This window comes from Dromaius novaehollandiae, chromosome Z (assembly GCF_036370855.1).
Source record: "Dromaius novaehollandiae isolate bDroNov1 chromosome Z, bDroNov1.hap1, whole genome shotgun sequence".
Classification (NCBI taxonomy): Eukaryota; Metazoa; Chordata; class Aves; order Casuariiformes; family Dromaiidae; genus Dromaius; species Dromaius novaehollandiae.
In genome coordinates this window covers 8,656,196-8,675,627 of record NC_088132.1, presented here as the reverse complement: position 1 = coordinate 8,675,627, position 19,432 = coordinate 8,656,196, and the positions used below count along the sequence as shown (strand labels likewise).

Sequence of the window (19,432 nt, the reverse complement as noted above, 5' to 3'; positions counted from 1 at the left end):
CCCAAAACATACCAGCATATTGCATGGTGGAGCACATAAAACATTGCTGAAGATTGTGGTTCAGTTCTTTTATCAAGTGTTTCACTGTCATAATTAAACAGTTCCATAAGTCCCCAAATAACGCACTTGGTGCACTTACTTGGCCAGGGCACTGAAGGAGTGGCTGAAAGACTTTGCAGCTAGATGAAGCAGAGTCTGAACAAAAACTTCTATTTTCAGAGGGTTGAAGGTAAATCCTTCATCTGCAAGTTATTTAAAGTTGAAACAGTAAGTACTTCAAGTAGAGCTTGTAAGCTAAACTTTAAAAGACAATTCATGGTTTTAACTCGTTTCACAAAAGAAAGTTTCAGCAACCAGATTTTGCAAGGCTGACTAGGGAGTTGTTAAAAAAAATCTAAAAGCTGCAGATCTTGGTACTCCCATTTTGTCATGGGGAAAATATGCAGAAAGAATTCCAGGTCAGTGAAGAAGGCAGCAGAAACAGTCACACTGAAATCACGTAACTGCATTGATGGAGAGCAGTAGGAAATGACAGCCACGGAAGCTGCAGAGCTATGCATCAAGCTGGAAGCCTGACAGGCCATGAAGATAGCAGAGCGGATGAGGATAGGGGAAGCTGAAGGTGATTAAGGAACAGAGCTTGGGCAGAGGCAAATATGGGTACTAGAGGTGAATGGTGCTAAGTCCCCTGGACACTGCTGTGGGCCTGCTATAAAGAACCTGAGTGGAGTCCCATTGTGAGTTTCCATCCATGGCAGACTAAAGCCAGCATGATGGCTGTCTCATCTGTCATGGGACTGCACTGAGAGGAGGTAAGCTCTGAGGTGAGCTCGAGGGCACAAGCACTCCATCTCAGGGGCAAGGCTGACAGCATGGATGGTGCTCTGTTGTTGAAGGCAAGGAGAATGTTAAATCCCTTTGTGCTACCTCTGTTGATAATTACTACATCAAGTGTTGTGTTACCTCCAATATGAAAAATGAGCCTGCCTCTGCACATGACATGTATGAAACAAACCCTGACAATTGTGTATCATTTCCATTTACTGTTAAAACTGAAACTGTTAGAAGGAAAAGCATACAGTAGTTTACTTAAACAGCACACCCTCAGAATAAAGGATAGCTAATCAGATACAAGAGGAGTAACAGCCTTGCAATGCTTAACAACTGAACTCTTACCATCATCATCATCTTGGTTTGGATTAGGCACATCTTTTAAAATGCTGAAGATTTCATCATTACTGGCCTTATTTTTAATTGCAATTGTTAAACAGAGGGCTACAGTATATCCAGGAAGAGACCCTAAACAAAAGCAAAAAGGACAAAAATGTAGAACGCGAGAATTTTTATATCAGTTTGTTTCTCAGAGAAGCAAGTACACTTCCCAGCTATGCCTAAAACCAGCTGCTCTCTGTATCACAGTCCACATCACTATTCCATAATACTGCTCAACAGCTTTCCTACTTTTCACATCAAATTCAAAGCCTTTGGTAGAATCTTTAGAGTTGAGGCCAAGAAATCACTTTCTTGTCTAAAGTTCTGCTCCAGTTTCATCCAATTTCCTAAAAATACAGTACTTTCTTATTTTTCCTCAGTGTCTTTGATGATGACACCTTTATGATTAGGACTGTCTTTGTTCTCAGTAACAACAAAGTCTATTTCTACCTCAACTTTCATATGTTCTGCTGCCTCTGTATGCTTCATTAAACCAAGTTCACTGGTAAAACCATTCCACTGTTTTATGAAGTTTGAAAAAACAAGCCCACATTATGTTTCGCTATGCTGACTTCCAAGCACAGTATTCTGCCTGAACAAGAAAAATGCATGATATTTCCAATTTTAGACTTCTGACAAGCAAGGCAATGCCATAGTGCCAATGCCCAACCACCTCAGTAAGACTGATTTTATATATACGGCTTTTCTTTTCATTTTTAAAGTAATCAAGAGGATTATAGTGGGAAGATCCACACTTAAGCTATATTACTTGCTCACACAGAGCATATTTACCTACATCAAAATCAAGCATATTTATTTCACCTGTAATCTTCATGATGACAAATGACACTACACTCAGTCCTGTGTGTTCCCTTGCTCTGAAACACAATTTTCTTCAACTTGACCCCTCAGTAACTTTAATACTTACTATTGCTTTCATCTCCATATTTGTAAATGCACACTGGATTTGCAGGACTGAGTACAGAAAAGCTTGCAGGAACAATGTCTATTATTCGCTGATGGTAGGAGAGCCTGTAAAAAGCAAGTTTCACAGAAGTAGAATTAAAATGGGAATAACTTCAGGGTTAACTCAAATCACTGCTTAAAAACAGTTTTCCTGTGTTTAAGTTTCACAGAACAAAAATCAAGATGTTTATTCAGTGCAATGATAGTTTCTGTGGGTAGTAAGAGCTAGCTAAACTAAACTTACTAGTACATACTTTAAGTTTGAATTCGTCGATATTGGTGTTTCATCCTCAGTGCAATTAATTTAGCTTGTGAAAAGATTAAGAGGCCAGTCGGTAGTACGCTTCGTGCAAAAGACTAAGGTGCTATGCAGGCAACTAGTAAAATGTTGTATTAAAAGCAGAAAAAGTTCTCATTTTCCAGCTTATTTCACTCTTACAAATGTTTCATTTCACTACTAGAATTTTCAGTGAATTGGAGGAACGCCACAAGCAAAACGCATTTGTTTTGTAGTACAATGTTCTCATGTTTCCTATATTGAATTCGCTGAAAAATGGGTGACTTTTCATGCAAGATGCTGAATTATACAGGCTTTTTGAACATTTTGCTTCCTCTCTCTTATACCCCCCCATATCAACAATCCTAAATTCAGTCCTGTGTGCTCTTGTACTTTTTTAAACAAACAAGTCGATGAATATTAGAGTCGCTGAGAAGAACCTGACACTATCTGGAAGCAGCAATCAAACTTTGCTTTGACTGCAAGTAGGAAGGAAAGATATCAGAAGTCTTACTTACCGCATGCATTTTTCTAAAACCTCTCTCACAAATTTGGGTTTGGGCTTTTCAAGGTCCTGAGTAAGGCAATCTGACCTATCAAAGGACAAAATGCAACACCTTTTAGCAAATGAACATGTTCTAATCTCTTTTTGGCTTGGACTGGCAGGTACATATTCACTGTCTATGCATAATTAGAGTGCTTAAGACTGTTTTACAGTGTAGGCAGTTTTAAGATAATGAGGCAGTTTATCACTATTTCTTTACTGGCTAATAGCAATTTGAGAATCTCATCTTTGTGTAATATATTTTTGAGTAGTTCCCCTTCCCCTGCCCACCAAAATTGAAAAGCACTGTGCTTGTGGTTAGTTTCCTTTCCCTTTCTCTAGGGAAACAAACCTTGTGCAATTCCATTGCCTGTTCCCCCTTCACACTGATTTTTGATTTGCATGGGCAAATGCATTTCAGAACACAAATACGGTTACATGTACAACCTTTGTGAAAAACATCAGCTTGGGAGAGACACCCACATAAGTGTTCTCACCAAAGGGCATTCAGGCAAAGAAAAGACAACAAATTGTAGACTGAATGCATACTAGGATAATGCACAAACACATAGGTCCACATGGGGACAGCACAAGGAACTTGAGCAAAAGCTGCAGTGATGTATCATAAACAGTGCTGGACTCCTCTCCACAAGGACAACTTGACACATTGGTTATGGAAGGCATATATGGTAGCAGGCTGAAGGAGTCTGGACTACAGGAATGACTCAATCCCAGGTGACCTTTCTTTCTATGTGGGAGAGCTACAGGATGGATGTAAGCACACAGCACAGCCTCTGGAACGCAAAGCTTTGGTGAAAGCTGCAGTTAGATATTGAGGGAGTCCTGGGAGCTCCTGCTAGAGGTATGAGTTCAAGATTTGGCATAAAAATAGATGGCACAGCCAGGTCTACTGGAACTTAGGGTGCAAAGATTTTTCAGGGTGGCAGTAAGGAAGCAGAAACAGATCATAAGGTCACATGGATGAATGTTATAATGAAAGTTTTGGGGCAGGACAGAGCAATATTATACAACCAATACAGCAACCAAAGGGAGGAAGAGTCAAGACAAGCCATTAAAGGTAAGTTGAGGAGCTGTTCTGGTAAGTTTTTTAACAACTGACTGAGAAAACAGGACAAATCAACACGGAAATCATGTTTCTACTTCCCTTGTTTAGGGAAGTCTTGTACTGGTTTGAGATTCATCACAGTTACCCAGGGATATTACAGTGAGTGAAAAAATATAAAGATAATCTGCCACAGAACGGTGATAAACAGGTTAAGAGAGATCTCCACAGAATGAGAGGAAAGCAATTAACAGGTCCACTCCTCTGTGACGTTTGCTGGATAAGTTTGTCAGTTTAAAGGTTTTGCAATATCAAGTTTGAATTACAAGGAGAGACACTTACCAGTCTTCCCAGCTCCAACGGAACTGAAAGTTACTCAAGTGGTGAGAAAACCAGTTAATAAACCTTTATCAAAAGAAAAAAGCTCCATTAAATACCAGAAGTGCAGGAAAGCTTTTCACTGAGATTTTCTTAGAAATGTTTTCTACTTGTCAAAGATAAGCCTAAATTCTCCACTCTGAAGCCATCACGGCAATAAACGGCCATCTGTGTTGACAGATACAGAAGACCGAGTTCAGAGAGTCAGAAACTAGCCTCTGTAGACAGAGAGGGTCTCTCCTCTTCCGCTGTATAATACAAATGGAGGACAAAAATGTAAAAATACTATGAATTGGAAGATTTTCATGTTTTTGATTATGTAGGAGAACTAATAATTAACAATGTACATTTCACCCAAAAGGCAAAAAAAATCACCACCACTTTCCTCCTCTAGGTGGCATGTGTGCCATAAGTCCATTTCCAACCCACTTCTCAGACCAATAGGGAGAGTCAGGGTAGGGCAAAACAGAAGAGGGTTTGAATGTTGAAGAGTTATCATAGATCTTAACTATGGTGTATAGATGGCCAGACTTCTAGCCTCCAGGCAGTGTTTCTGAGAGGGAGAGGCAAGCTAAGTCCCATACCTTCTCTTTAGATAGCTCAAGTCCATAGACTAAAAAACATTTTTGTAAAGAACCACAAGGATTTCAGATGATTCCTTGCACAGATGTACCAAAACCCAATGCACAGCAAAAATTAAGAACATTTTCCACTGTCCTCAAAAGACATATTTACCTGTCTATACATGTTGTATTCATTGTATCCAAACGCATGTAGAGCATTTCTGTGGCTTGTGCAAGCTGAAAGGTTTTTTTAATTAAGGTTAACAGAAAATTATTAGATAAATCAGACATTACTCCTTTCAAATTTGAAGCGAATTTCATCATCTTTTGCTACTGACAGCTCTTTGTGTCTATTCTAAAATCAGGCAAATCACAGTAAACCCAAAGTGGGGGGAGGGGAAAAACAGGAGGAAGGCAGGGCAGGAGAGGCATGCAAACCACTAAGTACCATTCCTCTCCTAATCCAAACCTTTTTTCTTCCATTCTTACAATCAGTGTGCTTTTGCTGCTTGCATGGGAAGCTGGAAATCCCATCACGTGATAATGAAAGCTGCACTGACATGAACAAGTATCAGCCTCCTTACAGAGGACACTTCCGTAGTCTAATCCTTCTAGCTTCACAAGCTGCTGTTGATGCTTATGACTCTAAACTATCTCTGATCATCACTAAAGGCTTGAAAACGTATGTCTACACCAGCCTTATCCAAAGAACCAGCCAACCCCTGGTGCTTTGTCGTGGTGTCCCTGTTAATATTTAACACTTACTGCACAGAGGTCCACACAAATCTAGAACTAGACCAAGCTTTAATCACTGAGATTATGTGATTCACAAACAGTGGGTGACATCATGAATCAGAACAAATATTTGGGAATGAAATTAACAGTGGATAGGTATCTGTTAATAATGCTCTATTCTCAGAATCTGTAGCTTGATCTAAAAGGATTATCTAAAATGGCAACAAAATAGACAATGTAATACTCAGAATTAGCTGCGAGTTACTCTTCTGTCTTCAGCATTTAGATACCGCAGCAGAGCTGTCAGATGATTGGCCTTTTGAAGGCTCCTAAGCCACTTGGGTCTGAACTCAGGCAAGTTACTTTAAATCATGTGCTACATTTCATACTGAAAAAGAGTAGGAGCATTCACAAGGTCATTACCACAGATGTCTTAACTTGATCACTTCCTTTTCTTCTGAGGTTTTAAAGTCTGCAACCATGCCATGCGTTGTCCAGATCTAAACAGGGAGCAGGGACAAGCGAGGGAGCTGGTATTTTATTTCTGGGCTAAAAGAGGACTTACTGGGAAGGTGAAAGTAAGTATCAGAACTACTTCCAGGAAGCTGAAGAGTTAACCCAGTTGGCAAGCTAAGGAAGACTGGACTTGTGGTTAGTGGGCTATGCTTCCTTCATGTGAGCGTTACAGGTGAAGCTTAATGCAGCTGCTGTAAAATGTGTTATTATCAGTATTTATTGCTATCCAATTTTGGGGGGAACAAAAGACTCCACTTTTAAAATGCTCTTCAGCAGAACAGAAAGGATACAACTTGTGGTAAAGAGCCAGGCTGAAGTTTGCACAGTTCAATGAGGAGTGTTGTGTACATGACCTCAATATGTGGTGGAGATGGAAGTTGAAACAATTCTGCAAATATTACCTGTAAGAGAGGAAGGCACCAAATGAGACCACAGCCAGACTTGGCCTCCACAACCCTCAGCTTCAGAACAAGTGAAGTCAATCTTAAACAACTACATACCAAAAAAAAGCTCATTTTATTCTGTCAAATGTATGTTCTGGGAATAATAGAGAAACTTCCAAAGACAGTGCTAACACTGCACAATAATAATACAGTCCACTTTAACTGCCCTCATCATTTCATATTAACTCCACACACAGTACCAGCATTACGCATCTATCACAGCCAAAAAATACTCCAAAAAAAGTGTAGAAGTGTCCATACAGTTATAACATGAGCTAATGTAGTGTTACTGCACAATCTGGGCAAAGAAGGAAGCCAAAACCTTCTGTTCCTACTAAGTAATATAAATATTAAACATGTTAAATGAAACATAAGCATTTAGTGTGAATGACTATTTGCATGAAAGTTACATCTGTGCTTAGATTCTTAGGAAAAAGCCACAACCTTCAACTGAAAACAGTCAGTATTTCATACAGCAAATACATTTGCTCTGTAGCCCTTGGCTGAGGATCATTTTAAGAAAAAAGAAAAACAATCCTGCAGTCAGCATTTGTGTTTTTATTTTCAAGTTTGCCTATAATCATAGCATGCAAGTCTATCAGGACTACAAAGAAATGACTACTGTGGCACATTCATGTTTGAAATTCTATTTAGTTTATATGCCATTCTCAGTTAGATTTAAGTTATATCAAAGGCATTGGGAAACTTTGATTCATTATAATCAATCATTTTTCTCAGCAGCAACTTTAAACTTCTGAATAAACCCAGAAGAGAGGGACTGAAGTTTGAACAAATAAACTGTAGATAATAATCCTCTTACCGGTGTAAGAAATCAACATCTATTTATAGACTTCATAGACAACACATGAAAAGCTGAGTCTAACATGGACTAGAACTTACTGCAAGGATGGAGTAGAAAGAGGCTAGATGATGCCTTTCTATTTAGGGCTAATAGATGTCATTCTATTAAAACAGAATTTGGACATACTGTTGGGACAAATATGGTGTCTGCACGTGGGTGGGCCTCTTAGGCAGAGAACTGCTCCTACTCTCAGGATGGGAAATAGCAACAACTGGGTGACAAGTCACTATCTGAGACCTTGCTTAAGACCATGTTTCTGAAATTCATTAAGATGCTCATTATCAAATGTTCAGATGAATGCTTCAAATTGGCATAAAATACTTTGTGAAAGTAACCAGGTATGAGAAAGGCAGGGCACTGACTATCTAGACATCCAAACTCTGTAAAGCGTTAAGTTCTACCACAAGCAGTCAGAGCACAACAGGCCATGTCACTCCAACAACCTAGTGACACTGTCTGGACACCTTCTGTTCGTAAATATCAGTAATATCCACATATGTCTATGAGAAAGCTGTTGAAAGAAAGTGGACACATGTTGCAGTGCTTTGCACAGACTTATGTAGCATGCAGCATTCTGTGCTTGGCCTGACAAACATTGAGATGTAGCCTTGGTGATCTCCAAAGCAGACACGTTTGGGAAGGTACTGAGCACCTTGAAGTTACATTTACTTCTGCCTTACCATTATGTTCTGAACCTTAAATAATATTCCTCTATTTATTAGACCAAATTATTTCTATTGTTCAATGCTCTTCTGCCAAGCAAGGGAAATTTCACAGACGGAACTCTTGGGTAAACTGCTGTTGAAAGCAACGTATCAATGACCTGACTGTCAAACCTTACAAGGGAACAGCAGTAAGCAGACTGAATTAAGTCTGCAAAATCCATACTAAGCGTTAAAACCACTGTAGTTTTATTCAAAATAAACAGTCAGGTACAAGAAATAAAGTTCTAAAATAATTCCAAATACTTGCGAGAAAAGGGAAACTAGGACAGTTACAGTCAAATAATTTGTACACCAAAAATTTCTTCCAGTAATTTCATCTGCAGAAACTTTTGTTACTTTCACCTCCTAGGAATTTCTGAATAACCAGAGAATTTAAGGCCTAGAAGTAACATACTTCATCAGGAATCACAGTATTTGTTGAAGGTAATGTACTGTGGAGCATAAAGCATCCAGCCATACAATCATTCATAGCATCTGAGGGTTTACAGTCACTGATGATGCTCTTCATGAAGATTTCCTCATGTTGTTTCACTTATTAGTTACCTGCTCAGTTTATCCTTTCTTTTAAGAAAAAACTGAAAGCAATTCAAATCTAGCCATCTCTTAGACTGCTCTGTACATTAGAACAAGTAGAATATTTAAAACTTCAAGAAAAGCTTGAGAAATACCACAACCTGTCATAGTAATGCACTAAGGGATCTTGCTTACTTGAACAAGGCTTCCAGGCACCATGTTGGGGTGGGGAGCGGGGGGAAAGAGAAGAAAAAAGACACCCCTCCTCCCCCCCCCAAAAAAGCACTCAGCTGTTTGGAATCTGCTCATTAATGCCTCTGCTTTAATTTAGAAAGGAAGGGCTCCCAGGTCAAAGCAAATTTAACAGCTTTATCATGCTGTTAACCGAGATGTGTTACTTGGAAAACAAAGGAGCCACAAAAGAGGTTACCTATAAAAAAAAGGCATACCTCTACTATGTGGTAATTCAAGGGGATCTTGTTATTTCCTGGATAGCTCAACAGCTGTGCCGCACTGCAAAATAATAGATACATTTAGTTTAGAACATAACACTGCATACATGACAAACATCAAGCACAGTTACAGGAAATGCTAAACTCCACTCAAGAGTTTACCTTACAAAGCGCACGCACACACACAAACCACCCTTCCAAAGGGCATTCTATCCACAACTGCAGCTGTGCAACATCCCATGCATCCACAGAACTCTTACAACAGAAACAGCACAAGATCATACCAGTATTGCCTAAACCATGGATTGTAAGGACATTTTATCTCTATTCAGTTACATCCCTTGAAAAATATACTGCTAAAATGCAGTTTTACATAAACAATCATGGCAATCTGAATGCTGGCATGTGTCCACTAACACCTAACAAACTAATCTGGTACATGAAGAGGAAAAAACCTCCAAACAACAGATGTGCTTTCAAGTCATTCTCAACTATTAAACTAATGGGCTACATCAGAAATCCTCAGGCTACAAATGCTTCAACTATTAATCAGCTCATTATCACCTATCACTATTGCAAAGTAAACAACTGCTACTCTCCTGATTTTAGTTCTGGCTCTCTGGCAGCTCTTAAACCTTCCTCTAGTCTTATTTTCTTCAGAGAATTGGGGGGGGGACCCAAACATTTCAGTGACTTCCAACAACCCTGAATTTCTAGTTTCTGCTGAACCAAAAAGCTGCACCCAAAAATCTGCATCACATACCATCACCGAAAAACATTGCTTCTGCCCATTTTTTGCACAGTATACCGAGTTCAGTAGCTCTTACTTGGAAGTATGATACAGGTTGCAGATATCTGCAGCAAATCATCTGCGTTATCAATTACCCACATCAGATATTACTCCAGCAGAAACAAAAGAAAAGCAGCTGGACTAATTCCTGGCACTGCTGAATTCAAACTAATAAAATTTGTTGGAACTGCAATGGCTCCCCAGAGCTAGTTCATTTCTGCAATATAATCCTGAAGAGAAGAGAATGCAACAATAGGAAGAGCAAAAGCAGGTTTATGAACTCCAGTGCGGGACCCGCTACAGACAGAATCAGTTCAAGGCTGGCTGTGCCTGAACAAGTTAGCTGCTTCAAAATTCCAGGAAGCATAACACAAACACGCTCTCTGCAGTGGTGCATGTGTCTAACACATTTTTTTGCCACACATCCTGGATTATCCAGGAATTCTCTTCCCGAGGAACCCGTTCCCCTGGATGATGCTACAGAAGCTGCGATAGTGTAAGTGGTGCTGGGCCCCATAGTGCTAAGTGTCTCCCTACCAAGTCTTTCTCTCTTTCCAGTGGGATTTGATGATGCAGTGAAGGTTCTCTTCTATTACAAATCGTTCAACAGAGTGACTGCCAGGCATGACAGGGCCCTGGTTAAAAAAAGAAAAATAAATAAATAAATAAAAATTTAAGATTCATGGAAGATCACTGCTTATGGTGGTACTATGCTTAACAGCCACCCTACACCTATTTACAGGTGGAAAATTAGTCCAACTTCCACATAAACACACTGATCTCTCAGCTGCTCTGTACTGTTCAGGACTGAGAACCCAGCTGTGACAGAGTTCAATGCAAACCTCAGATAGGTGTTCAAAACCAAAATTAACATTGGATTCATCACAAAGAGGAACAAAATACGACAACACCATTGTAAGTTCATGGAGTATCCACCTCTTCCATCCTACATGCAGTTTTTGTCCCATTTTCCATTCTCCTCCTTACCTGTTCCCACAACAGTACAGCCAAACCAGAAATATGGAGAAATATGAGAATGACCTAGAGTACAGAAGAGGTTCTGTGTATGAAGCAATGAGGCAGGCTACTACCATGCAGCCTGGAAAAAGACATGGTTGAGCCAAATTATGAAGTTTGACAAAGTCAGGAATGGCCTGGATAAAGCAGAGGAAATACACCTCAAGGTCTTCTTTGTTGCAAAAGTTAAGGGCCATCAAATTAAGCTACAGTGTAACAGGCAAAGGGAGGTAAGAAGCTACTGGGGGGGGGGGGCGGGGCGGGGAAAACAACTCTGTATTCTTATCCTGTTCTTACACACTTCCGTCTATGCGTTTGCTGTGCAAATGCTATGCATTCAACCAATGCTGGAGACAGAATATTGGGCCAGAAGGGCCTTTGATTTAACTCAATCACTCCTTTCTTGCATACTCTTCCGCTGAAATTGATTGATGCACATTGAAGAACAGTCTTGATACATTCCTATAGGTAGCTAGGCTGAGAAAAGACCAGTCATCAGTGTAATGGAAGGAGAGGCTGCTATCTGAATGCAGTTATATGAGTATAGTATAGAGAATCCATTAGAGAACTCATTCAACACAGTCATTTTGAGTGAAAGCATGCAAAAACCTCATTTAAGTTCTTCGCCAAACAAAGCAGATCTGTGAGAAAACTTAGTTACCTAGATCACCTAGTGACCTAAGACTGCTGGGTCTTCAAACCACTAGCCATTCTAGGAGAGAGGATATCATATTTTGATCAATACTGCCTTGGTACCCTGGCTGTAAAACCAGCTCTCTCCCACAGCAATCACATACCTCAGGATCATCCGTGTAGTCAAACATCCTAAAAATAACCCTTGGCATTGGGTACACTGAATCCTCAGTGTGAGGTGGAGGAGTGAATGGAGGCAGATTGTGTTGCAATGCTTCACAAAGAATGCTGTCAAAAGCCAAGTAGGGCCTCAGAATGTGTCGTTCTTGCCAACGGTCTTTTTTCAACTTCTGAATCTGAGACCAAAGGCAGTCTAAATACTGAAGGAAAAAGACAAGAAACATCAGGTTCACTGATCCTTGTAACAAATCTTGCAGCTCCTTGGACTATGAAAAATGTGTTTCTTAAATTCCATATTACATTCAGAAAAAAAAACAGTTGCTTAAACAGCTTACTGCAGATCATCTACTGATTCAGTAAACCAAGAAATAATTTAAGAACTCTAAGTACCAGAGTTGCTCCTAATCCCACATATCGCTGTGTTAGTAAAATTTAACTGCACTCAAGGTTTTAAACACCAAAATGCAGCCCAGGAATCCAAGCAGACTGTGACCCTTTGAATCTGTCAGCAAGACCACAGAGTGACTGCAGCCATGAACATTACTCCAGTCAATGCTTATTGGTAGTATTAAAAGATACACAGTATCAATATTATAGCCAAAAAGACATTCCATAGTATTGACATGCTATTCCCAAAGCAATCAAAACTATCAACTACTGCATATTTGAAACAAATACAGTAATACTGAGTATTAAATACCTTTGCCATGGTTTTCAACACAATTGTGAGTTACAGCATTCTCCCAGAGATGGAAGACACCTCTACAACTGGCAATAGGCTTGTTTTGTTGAGTTGCTTTCTATGCTCTTGCTAAAAGTAGTCCAAGAACTTGTGGGGGTGGAGGGGAAGCCCCAGAGTCTGTGGCCGTACTGAATGTGAGTTTTAAGTTATAACTGGTACAAGAAATGTCTTTACATGCAAGTGGTTTGCATTTACTGAAATTATTAGATATTACAAGATGTGGACAAAACTAGTTAACAAGTTCACTTGAAGAGAGCAGTCATGCTCATGGTACTCTGGGTACCACATTATCTCGAAGCACTCTGCTAATGTCTCCTTTAGTGAGCTAAATGAGGAAATTTAGATATTGGGCAGGCAGAACACTCGTGTTGATAAATCATCCATAACTGGACAGCCTATTTCTCCAAATTATGATAAACATGACTTGCTAAGACTAGGAATGCACAAACAGGTATCTGATTTAATCAGAACTTCAAACTAAAAGGATCAGGTCTCAAAACTTCCCAGATCAATTTAAATCTCATCATATTTTCCAACTAAATTTGTCCTTGGAATGAGTTGAGGGAGGAGATGGAAAAATATCAGATATGGCTGTTTTGGGGTGGAATTTGCCTTTTGTATCTCCTCTCCCCTCCAATATTTTTGGTTTAATCGTGAAATGCCATTGCCCGGTAACTGCCGCATAATTTTGCATGTATTTGTTTTAGCATTTTCTAGAGCTGAAAAAGCCAAGCCACTACAAAAGAAGTGCTCGCGGTTTCTTTCTTGCAGAGGGAAAACATTAAGGGGTAAGGAATTACATCCTGCTTCTCACAAAGATCCTTTTAGCATGAAGCTCTATTGCGGCACTTCCCAAAAGAATACTCCATTTTGCAACCATTCCTCATTTAGTAACATTTCCTCAGGGGAGCTGTCAGCAAAAAACAAAACTCTCCTACTCCCCGAATACAACCTCTAATTTAGGCCCAAGACTTAGAATAGGACTCCTTCCCTAGAATCCATTGGAAATAGTGACAAACAGGAGATGATGCAAAAGAATTAACATTTTTAGAGGCACCTTTTAATTTTACAGTTCTGAAAAAGACCACTTTAACCAAAAAGTTTTTTTAAAAATTTTTGAAAGAGTGCGAAGTAAAGTCCACTCACTTCTTCTTGTGGATGAGGTTTATCAGCAGTCCAAACTTGTAACATGGGTACATGAATCTTCTGGCGGCGTCTGTTTACACAGGAAAGAAAAAACAGCATTTAAAAGGCCAACCTAGGACAGCAACGTCTTCGTATTGCAATTCTACTACTATTTCATCTCTTCAGTTGGAGTCTATAATACATAAACAACAGGTCTGTAAACATTCAAAATATCACTATTACCATATCCTGGCAGCAGTGTTAATTTGAATTACCTAGACAGAAAGCAGACACACTGAGGAATACTTTGACAACCAATCAATCACTACTCACAGCACAGTTATAGCTGTAGGTCTGAAATAAGATTATTTATGACTGAAATAAGATTTTCAACCTACACTAGAGAGATAATTAAACTTTTAAAAATTCCAAACACCTCTCCATCTGTTCTATATTCCAGGGGTTTTTTCCCCCCAGAACTCTTCATATTTAAGATTTTATAGTATTTGTAAATGAACAATAATCAAAGCAACTAATCCATGCTTGTATAAATACCAATAATTTTTTTTATGGGTTACAACTTACTTCAGATAGCTTTCTGTCTGAGACAAGAGGCGATCCATTTCAGCATCCTTTTTCTCATATAATTCTTTTCCAACCCAAGGCAAAGAGGACAGAAATGCAAACATATACCAGTCACATCGTACCTATAGGAAAGAAACAATGAATTCTAAGTATACAAGTAAGCTCCAAAACATTTCAAACAAGCATCTCATTTTAATTTGTTTGAACTAAACATTAGCAAAACCAGCATTTTGGGAGAATCTGAAAAAACAGCTCCAGTTAAAGGAGCAATTAATACTTGCAATTAGGGCCACCTGTCAAGGAAAGCTCCTAAAGGCACAGGTCAGACTGTTCTGAAAACATGAAAGTGCATTTCAAAGGACATATTTAGACCACAGTATATCTGGAGATACAGTGTTTTATTCAATGGCTTGTGAATGCATGAGTGAAACTAGTTAAGAGTCTGTTACAGCTCTTGGCTTGACTTATTTCACTCCTTTTTAATAATGGAATTAGGAAAAAAAAAACACGGTTAAACATTGGCAATTTCAATCTGCCTTTTGCTATACAACCAGTAAAGTCTAGTACTATTAGATTATCTCTCTCACAACAGGAAAGGCATTCGTGATAAGAATAAGGGATTTTACTTACTTATTTTTGCACTTCTATTTGACATTTACACAGCATACTTTAATGTAAAAGTTTTGAATCACACTGAATTTGACACATTCTCCTGAGAAACTGGAGTTTAAAGGGAGACTATTTCAAAAGTCTTTTACTCAAATGCTTAAGTCATTCAAAGCTACTGCTGCCAAGCTGCAGGAAGAATTCTTTGTAAACAGTTTTGCAGTTGAACCAAGTTTTCTTCTGATCTTATCTATCAGCAGAATGATTTACTGGTTGACTCTTCCTAGATAGGCAGTGAAAGTTCACGCACATTACAATGGCCTTAACCTGACTTTAACCTTCTTAAAGAAGCTTAAACACAGAGCTAAACTCAATTCTCACAGCCTACGGTACACTTGCTGGATTAACAAACCATGAAAATATAGTCCTGCTTAAAACATACCATATTTAACTTGAAACATGATAAGCAGACATAAAGAGAGATTATAACTTCTGGAGTCCTTCTGCAGGTTAGTTATGTATCACAACTTTGTATCACAGTACATATAACCATGTATCACAAGGTTGGCCAACCCCCACCTCCCACCCCAAAACAAAAAACAGGCATTATACACTTCCAAAAATAAGCAGAATGAATTCACTTCAGCTACCTAGCCATAAAAGACCATGCCTTATTACTGTATGTGTGTATTTTTTAACTGCCACAGGTTCTCTCTACTCATCCTAAGGAACCTGCTCGTGACAGTTCCTTCCAGTTACTACCTCTAGATCTTCCCTACTCTAACCATAAATGAAGAAGCAATGGTACATTATAACTGACTCTAAAAACAGCAGTGGATGAGGTTACAGATCTTTTGCTTACTTGGGGTACGTCTTCCTCCTGTGTCACACTCACAAAGTTCTCAAACATAGCTACCATTGAAGGTGCAGCTATTACATGACAATTCACAAGATCAGATAGAAAACGGACCTAATAAAGGAAAAAAACTTGTTTTATTAATTTTTAAATATCTTTGTAACTGACTGGACAAGAACAAATAAGCATTATTCCAACCACTAAAACAAACCATCAGTAAAAATACAGCACCCAGTAATACAAAGGCAGAAATACTGTATACTGTACAACACCCATCCTGTCAACCCTGAAAAATGAGTACCATAAGCACTGTTGAAGACATTGTTCTTCATAATATCTTTAGTCTGTTTCATTCCATTAACACTGAAAGGAAAAATTTCTAATTAAAAAAGGGTGGGAAACACCAGTATGCATTGAAAGACATACAGACTGGCTCCTACTGCAGGAGAAAAGGCCAAGCATCTCTCTACTCTGGATGGTACCAGATGACTAAAATTACAAAAGCCGGGGGGAGACTGAAGATGGGTTAATCCATTGCTTCATGAGTCCAGAAGTGCATCAGGATACAGTGGGTCTGAATCAGCATACCATTTATACAAGCCTTTCATACACAATGAATTTCTAAAATTATTTACTCCTAACTACAAACAGTTTCACAAAGACAGCTGGGGGCGGGAGGGAAAATGTTGGGATTTTCACCTTCTAGAAAGATGACAAACTGATGGCATGTTGGGAATCAAATGGCCTTTACTTGCCTGAGGAGAAAGTTCTCCATTGCAGGAATACATTCCTGATTTGACAACACTCTGGTAAAACAGATAAGGCAATAGAAGTAGATTTAAAATAAAACCTTTGGGGCAGAGCAGTGCTACCAGGTATGGTGGGGTCTGGGAAGGTCTTGCTCCCCCACACACACCCCTTTTCCTCCCTTTTGACTGCTTGGCATCCTGATCTCAGACCTAAACTGGTTAAAAAGCCAACACAGGTATTCCTTTCCGAAGGCAAATCTTTGGGAAGGAGTCTAAGGGAAAGCAATTTGGACTAAGCAGACAGTTTACCACTCAAATAGCAACTGTTTTGAAGGAAAGTCCAGCACTCTTACTTTCCCAATATGCAGTGCACTGAATAGTCTTTGAAGAGTCCTTGCCAGAGCTTAGGAAAGCTTTCCACTGCCACTCTTAGTCATCTGTAAATGAGCATGACCAAGGAAACTAAAGCCAAGGGACAGTACATTCAGAGTTCTAGTGAGGATTTATTAGCAGGAAAATCCCATGGTGGAACTGCAGTCTCTTGGCAAAATATGCTAAAATACTGGAACCTTAATTTTCAGGCTTCACAAGAAGGAGGGATGTTGGCAGTGAACTTCCAAACCAGACAGGTTGGAAGTTCTAATAGCTTTTCTAAAGCAGTAAGAGCTGAACAAATGCTTTCAGAAGGAGACTGCACTGAAAACTACCTGCTTGATCTTCATTCCCTGTTAGCAGCATGAAAACACAGGCCTGATAACAGCCAAATACAGCTCTTAAGAGCTAGACTATTCATTTTCTATTCCACTCCCCCAAGGAAACCACAAGAACAACATACACCTCTGAACACAATTAAAAATGAATGGTTTTCACCTGTCCTTCATATCTGACTGTAGAACAAATGGGGGCAGGGGGAGGGGAAGCATCTCCTATTTACTGTGAGTTAATTTGTTACCCAGAAAATATGCAGCTGGAAGTCAGTTTTGCAACTGTAATGTGATTTTTCTCCCTTTAGGAAGGAAATACTTCTTGCATAACACAAATTCTCCTGGCACATCTCTGGAGCACTGCATGTTGATGCCAGAAAAAGACTACAGGACAGAAAGGTTCCAACTCTTCTAGGTGTTGAAAGGAACAGTAAGTCAGATTATAGGGTGGGGTGGGGGTAAGACCAGGAGAGAGAGGAAGAAAAGATGTGAGAAATATCACTTACTAAATACACAGCTTCATTATACATATTGACTTTCAGACATTCTTTAAGCTGACGAATCATGGCTTCTACGAATTCTCCACCAAAGTTGTAGTTCCTGGCATTCAGCAACCCAACTAGTGTTGTGTAAACAGTAAGCTTTTCTGGTAACAGACGTGCACTGACATAAAAAAGAAAGAAACATTGCATTAGATGTTTATTCATCATGTGACAACTCAGTTACATAGTACCTTAGAATTTGCTTAGTTGAAGTTAAACTCATCATATGTTGAAATAAAGAAGGCTAGCCTTATCTTTGATTTCTATCCAGTTGACAATATTTCAAAGACAATCTTTTTTAGAACTACAATCATTTAGAAAGGCAGGTGCTACTTGCAACCACCTTTAAGGTATTTGCTTTTTAGTTATTTCTAATTGGTGGGTATTTAGGCATAAATTGTGGTCTAAACAGTGTGGCAGCCATGCTTTAAGACCCTTGAAGCTTTAGTCACTGAATCAACAAAATTTATGTAATTTGAACAATAGCTATTATTGAAGACAAAAGATAGGACAAGACCTCAGTCTAGAATGACAGATAGCAGTGATTTTTAATTACAATGTTTTACAATGTAAGTGTACAGTTTCATAGAAATAAATGTATAGTTTTACAGAAATCTCTGAAAATACTAGATTCATTTTAAGATTTATTTTATATATATGTGCATATATATAAAAAATAAAAATTTCAGAATTTATGCTACATTTAGCAAGCTGTCTTGTCATTTTAGAAGTCATTCTGTTTCATAGCAACAGCAAGATTACATGACAGTAGTACAAATTTTACATCGTTAAATTTGATTCCAAGTTTCTCAAGTCTAAGTAACTGATTTTATATACAGTGTAGCAAAGGAACAGAAAGGCTGGGAGCTATTGTAAACAATTCACTTTCCTCAACTATTTTTTTATATGCATGTAAACTAACCCTGTACTTTCAAAAGCGCCTTACTACCATGGGAAATGAATTTACCATTCGTCTTGCACTAACAAACTGCTAAAAAGCGGATGCAAAGTTTCTATAAAGCTGTAGCAAGAGCTAGTGCTGGAACATTCTCTTTCTCCACCACCCCCTTCCTCCATTTACTACCGTAGACAACACAACCCCTTCCTTGGGCACGTCTCTAGAGAGCCTGACACAGGCACCTCTGCTCCTGCACTTCCCTAGGGAGAGGAAGAAGCACAGTTGGGAGAGCCATGGGACAGCCTACATCCAACCTTTCCATCCTCCCCCTGCTAGGGAAGGGGCTTATGAAGACAGGAGCATCTCAGTGCCAGAGAAGAGGAATGAACAACATGAAAACAGCAGAGACAAAACTGAATCAGTATTAGCAGCTCGTAGTTCTGGTACTTTAAGCATTTCATTCAGAAACAGTATCACCCAGCATTACTGTATTCCTCATTACAATGGAAGAGCAACTCTAAGGTTACTTCTGTCTGCTTTGTGCCTTGCACACATTTCAAGTGAGAGTACTGAGGAGGAGGAACTTCCTTAAATTATACCCGCTACTTAACAAATTTGTTTCCTTATTTCTTTTGTTTGGAGCAAGATAAACCCTAAGCTATACCAGCATTCGAGAACTAAAAGCTGTTCTTTGTGCTTAAGCCACCCTAAAGACTGCAGCTTTTCCACTGAGCAGAGATAAGAAAACACCTCCCA

The 19,432-nt window shown here is 39.1% G+C and overlaps 1 protein-coding gene across 1 annotated transcript in view; it reads right to left on the bottom strand.

Moving 5' to 3' along the window:
- The window catches only part of NCBP1 (nuclear cap binding protein subunit 1), a 31,566-nt gene that overhangs the window by 10,728 nt on the left and 1,406 nt on the right, over positions 1-19,432 (bottom strand). The window contains exons 4-17 of the mRNA XM_026111169.2: positions 17,743-17,899; positions 15,790-15,897; positions 14,322-14,443; positions 13,758-13,827; positions 11,854-12,069; positions 10,577-10,674; positions 9,247-9,310; positions 6,545-6,655; positions 5,176-5,240; positions 4,405-4,467; positions 2,974-3,048; positions 2,141-2,244; positions 1,177-1,299; positions 140-242 (exon numbers count right to left, since the gene is read on the bottom strand). Coding sequence (XP_025966954.1) covers positions 140-242; positions 1,177-1,299; positions 2,141-2,244; positions 2,974-3,048; positions 4,405-4,467; positions 5,176-5,240; positions 6,545-6,655; positions 9,247-9,310; positions 10,577-10,674; positions 11,854-12,069; positions 13,758-13,827; positions 14,322-14,443; positions 15,790-15,897; positions 17,743-17,899 — 1,479 coding nt within the window. The remainder of the gene's footprint in view (positions 1-139; positions 243-1,176; positions 1,300-2,140; positions 2,245-2,973; positions 3,049-4,404; positions 4,468-5,175; positions 5,241-6,544; positions 6,656-9,246; positions 9,311-10,576; positions 10,675-11,853; positions 12,070-13,757; positions 13,828-14,321; positions 14,444-15,789; positions 15,898-17,742; positions 17,900-19,432) is intronic.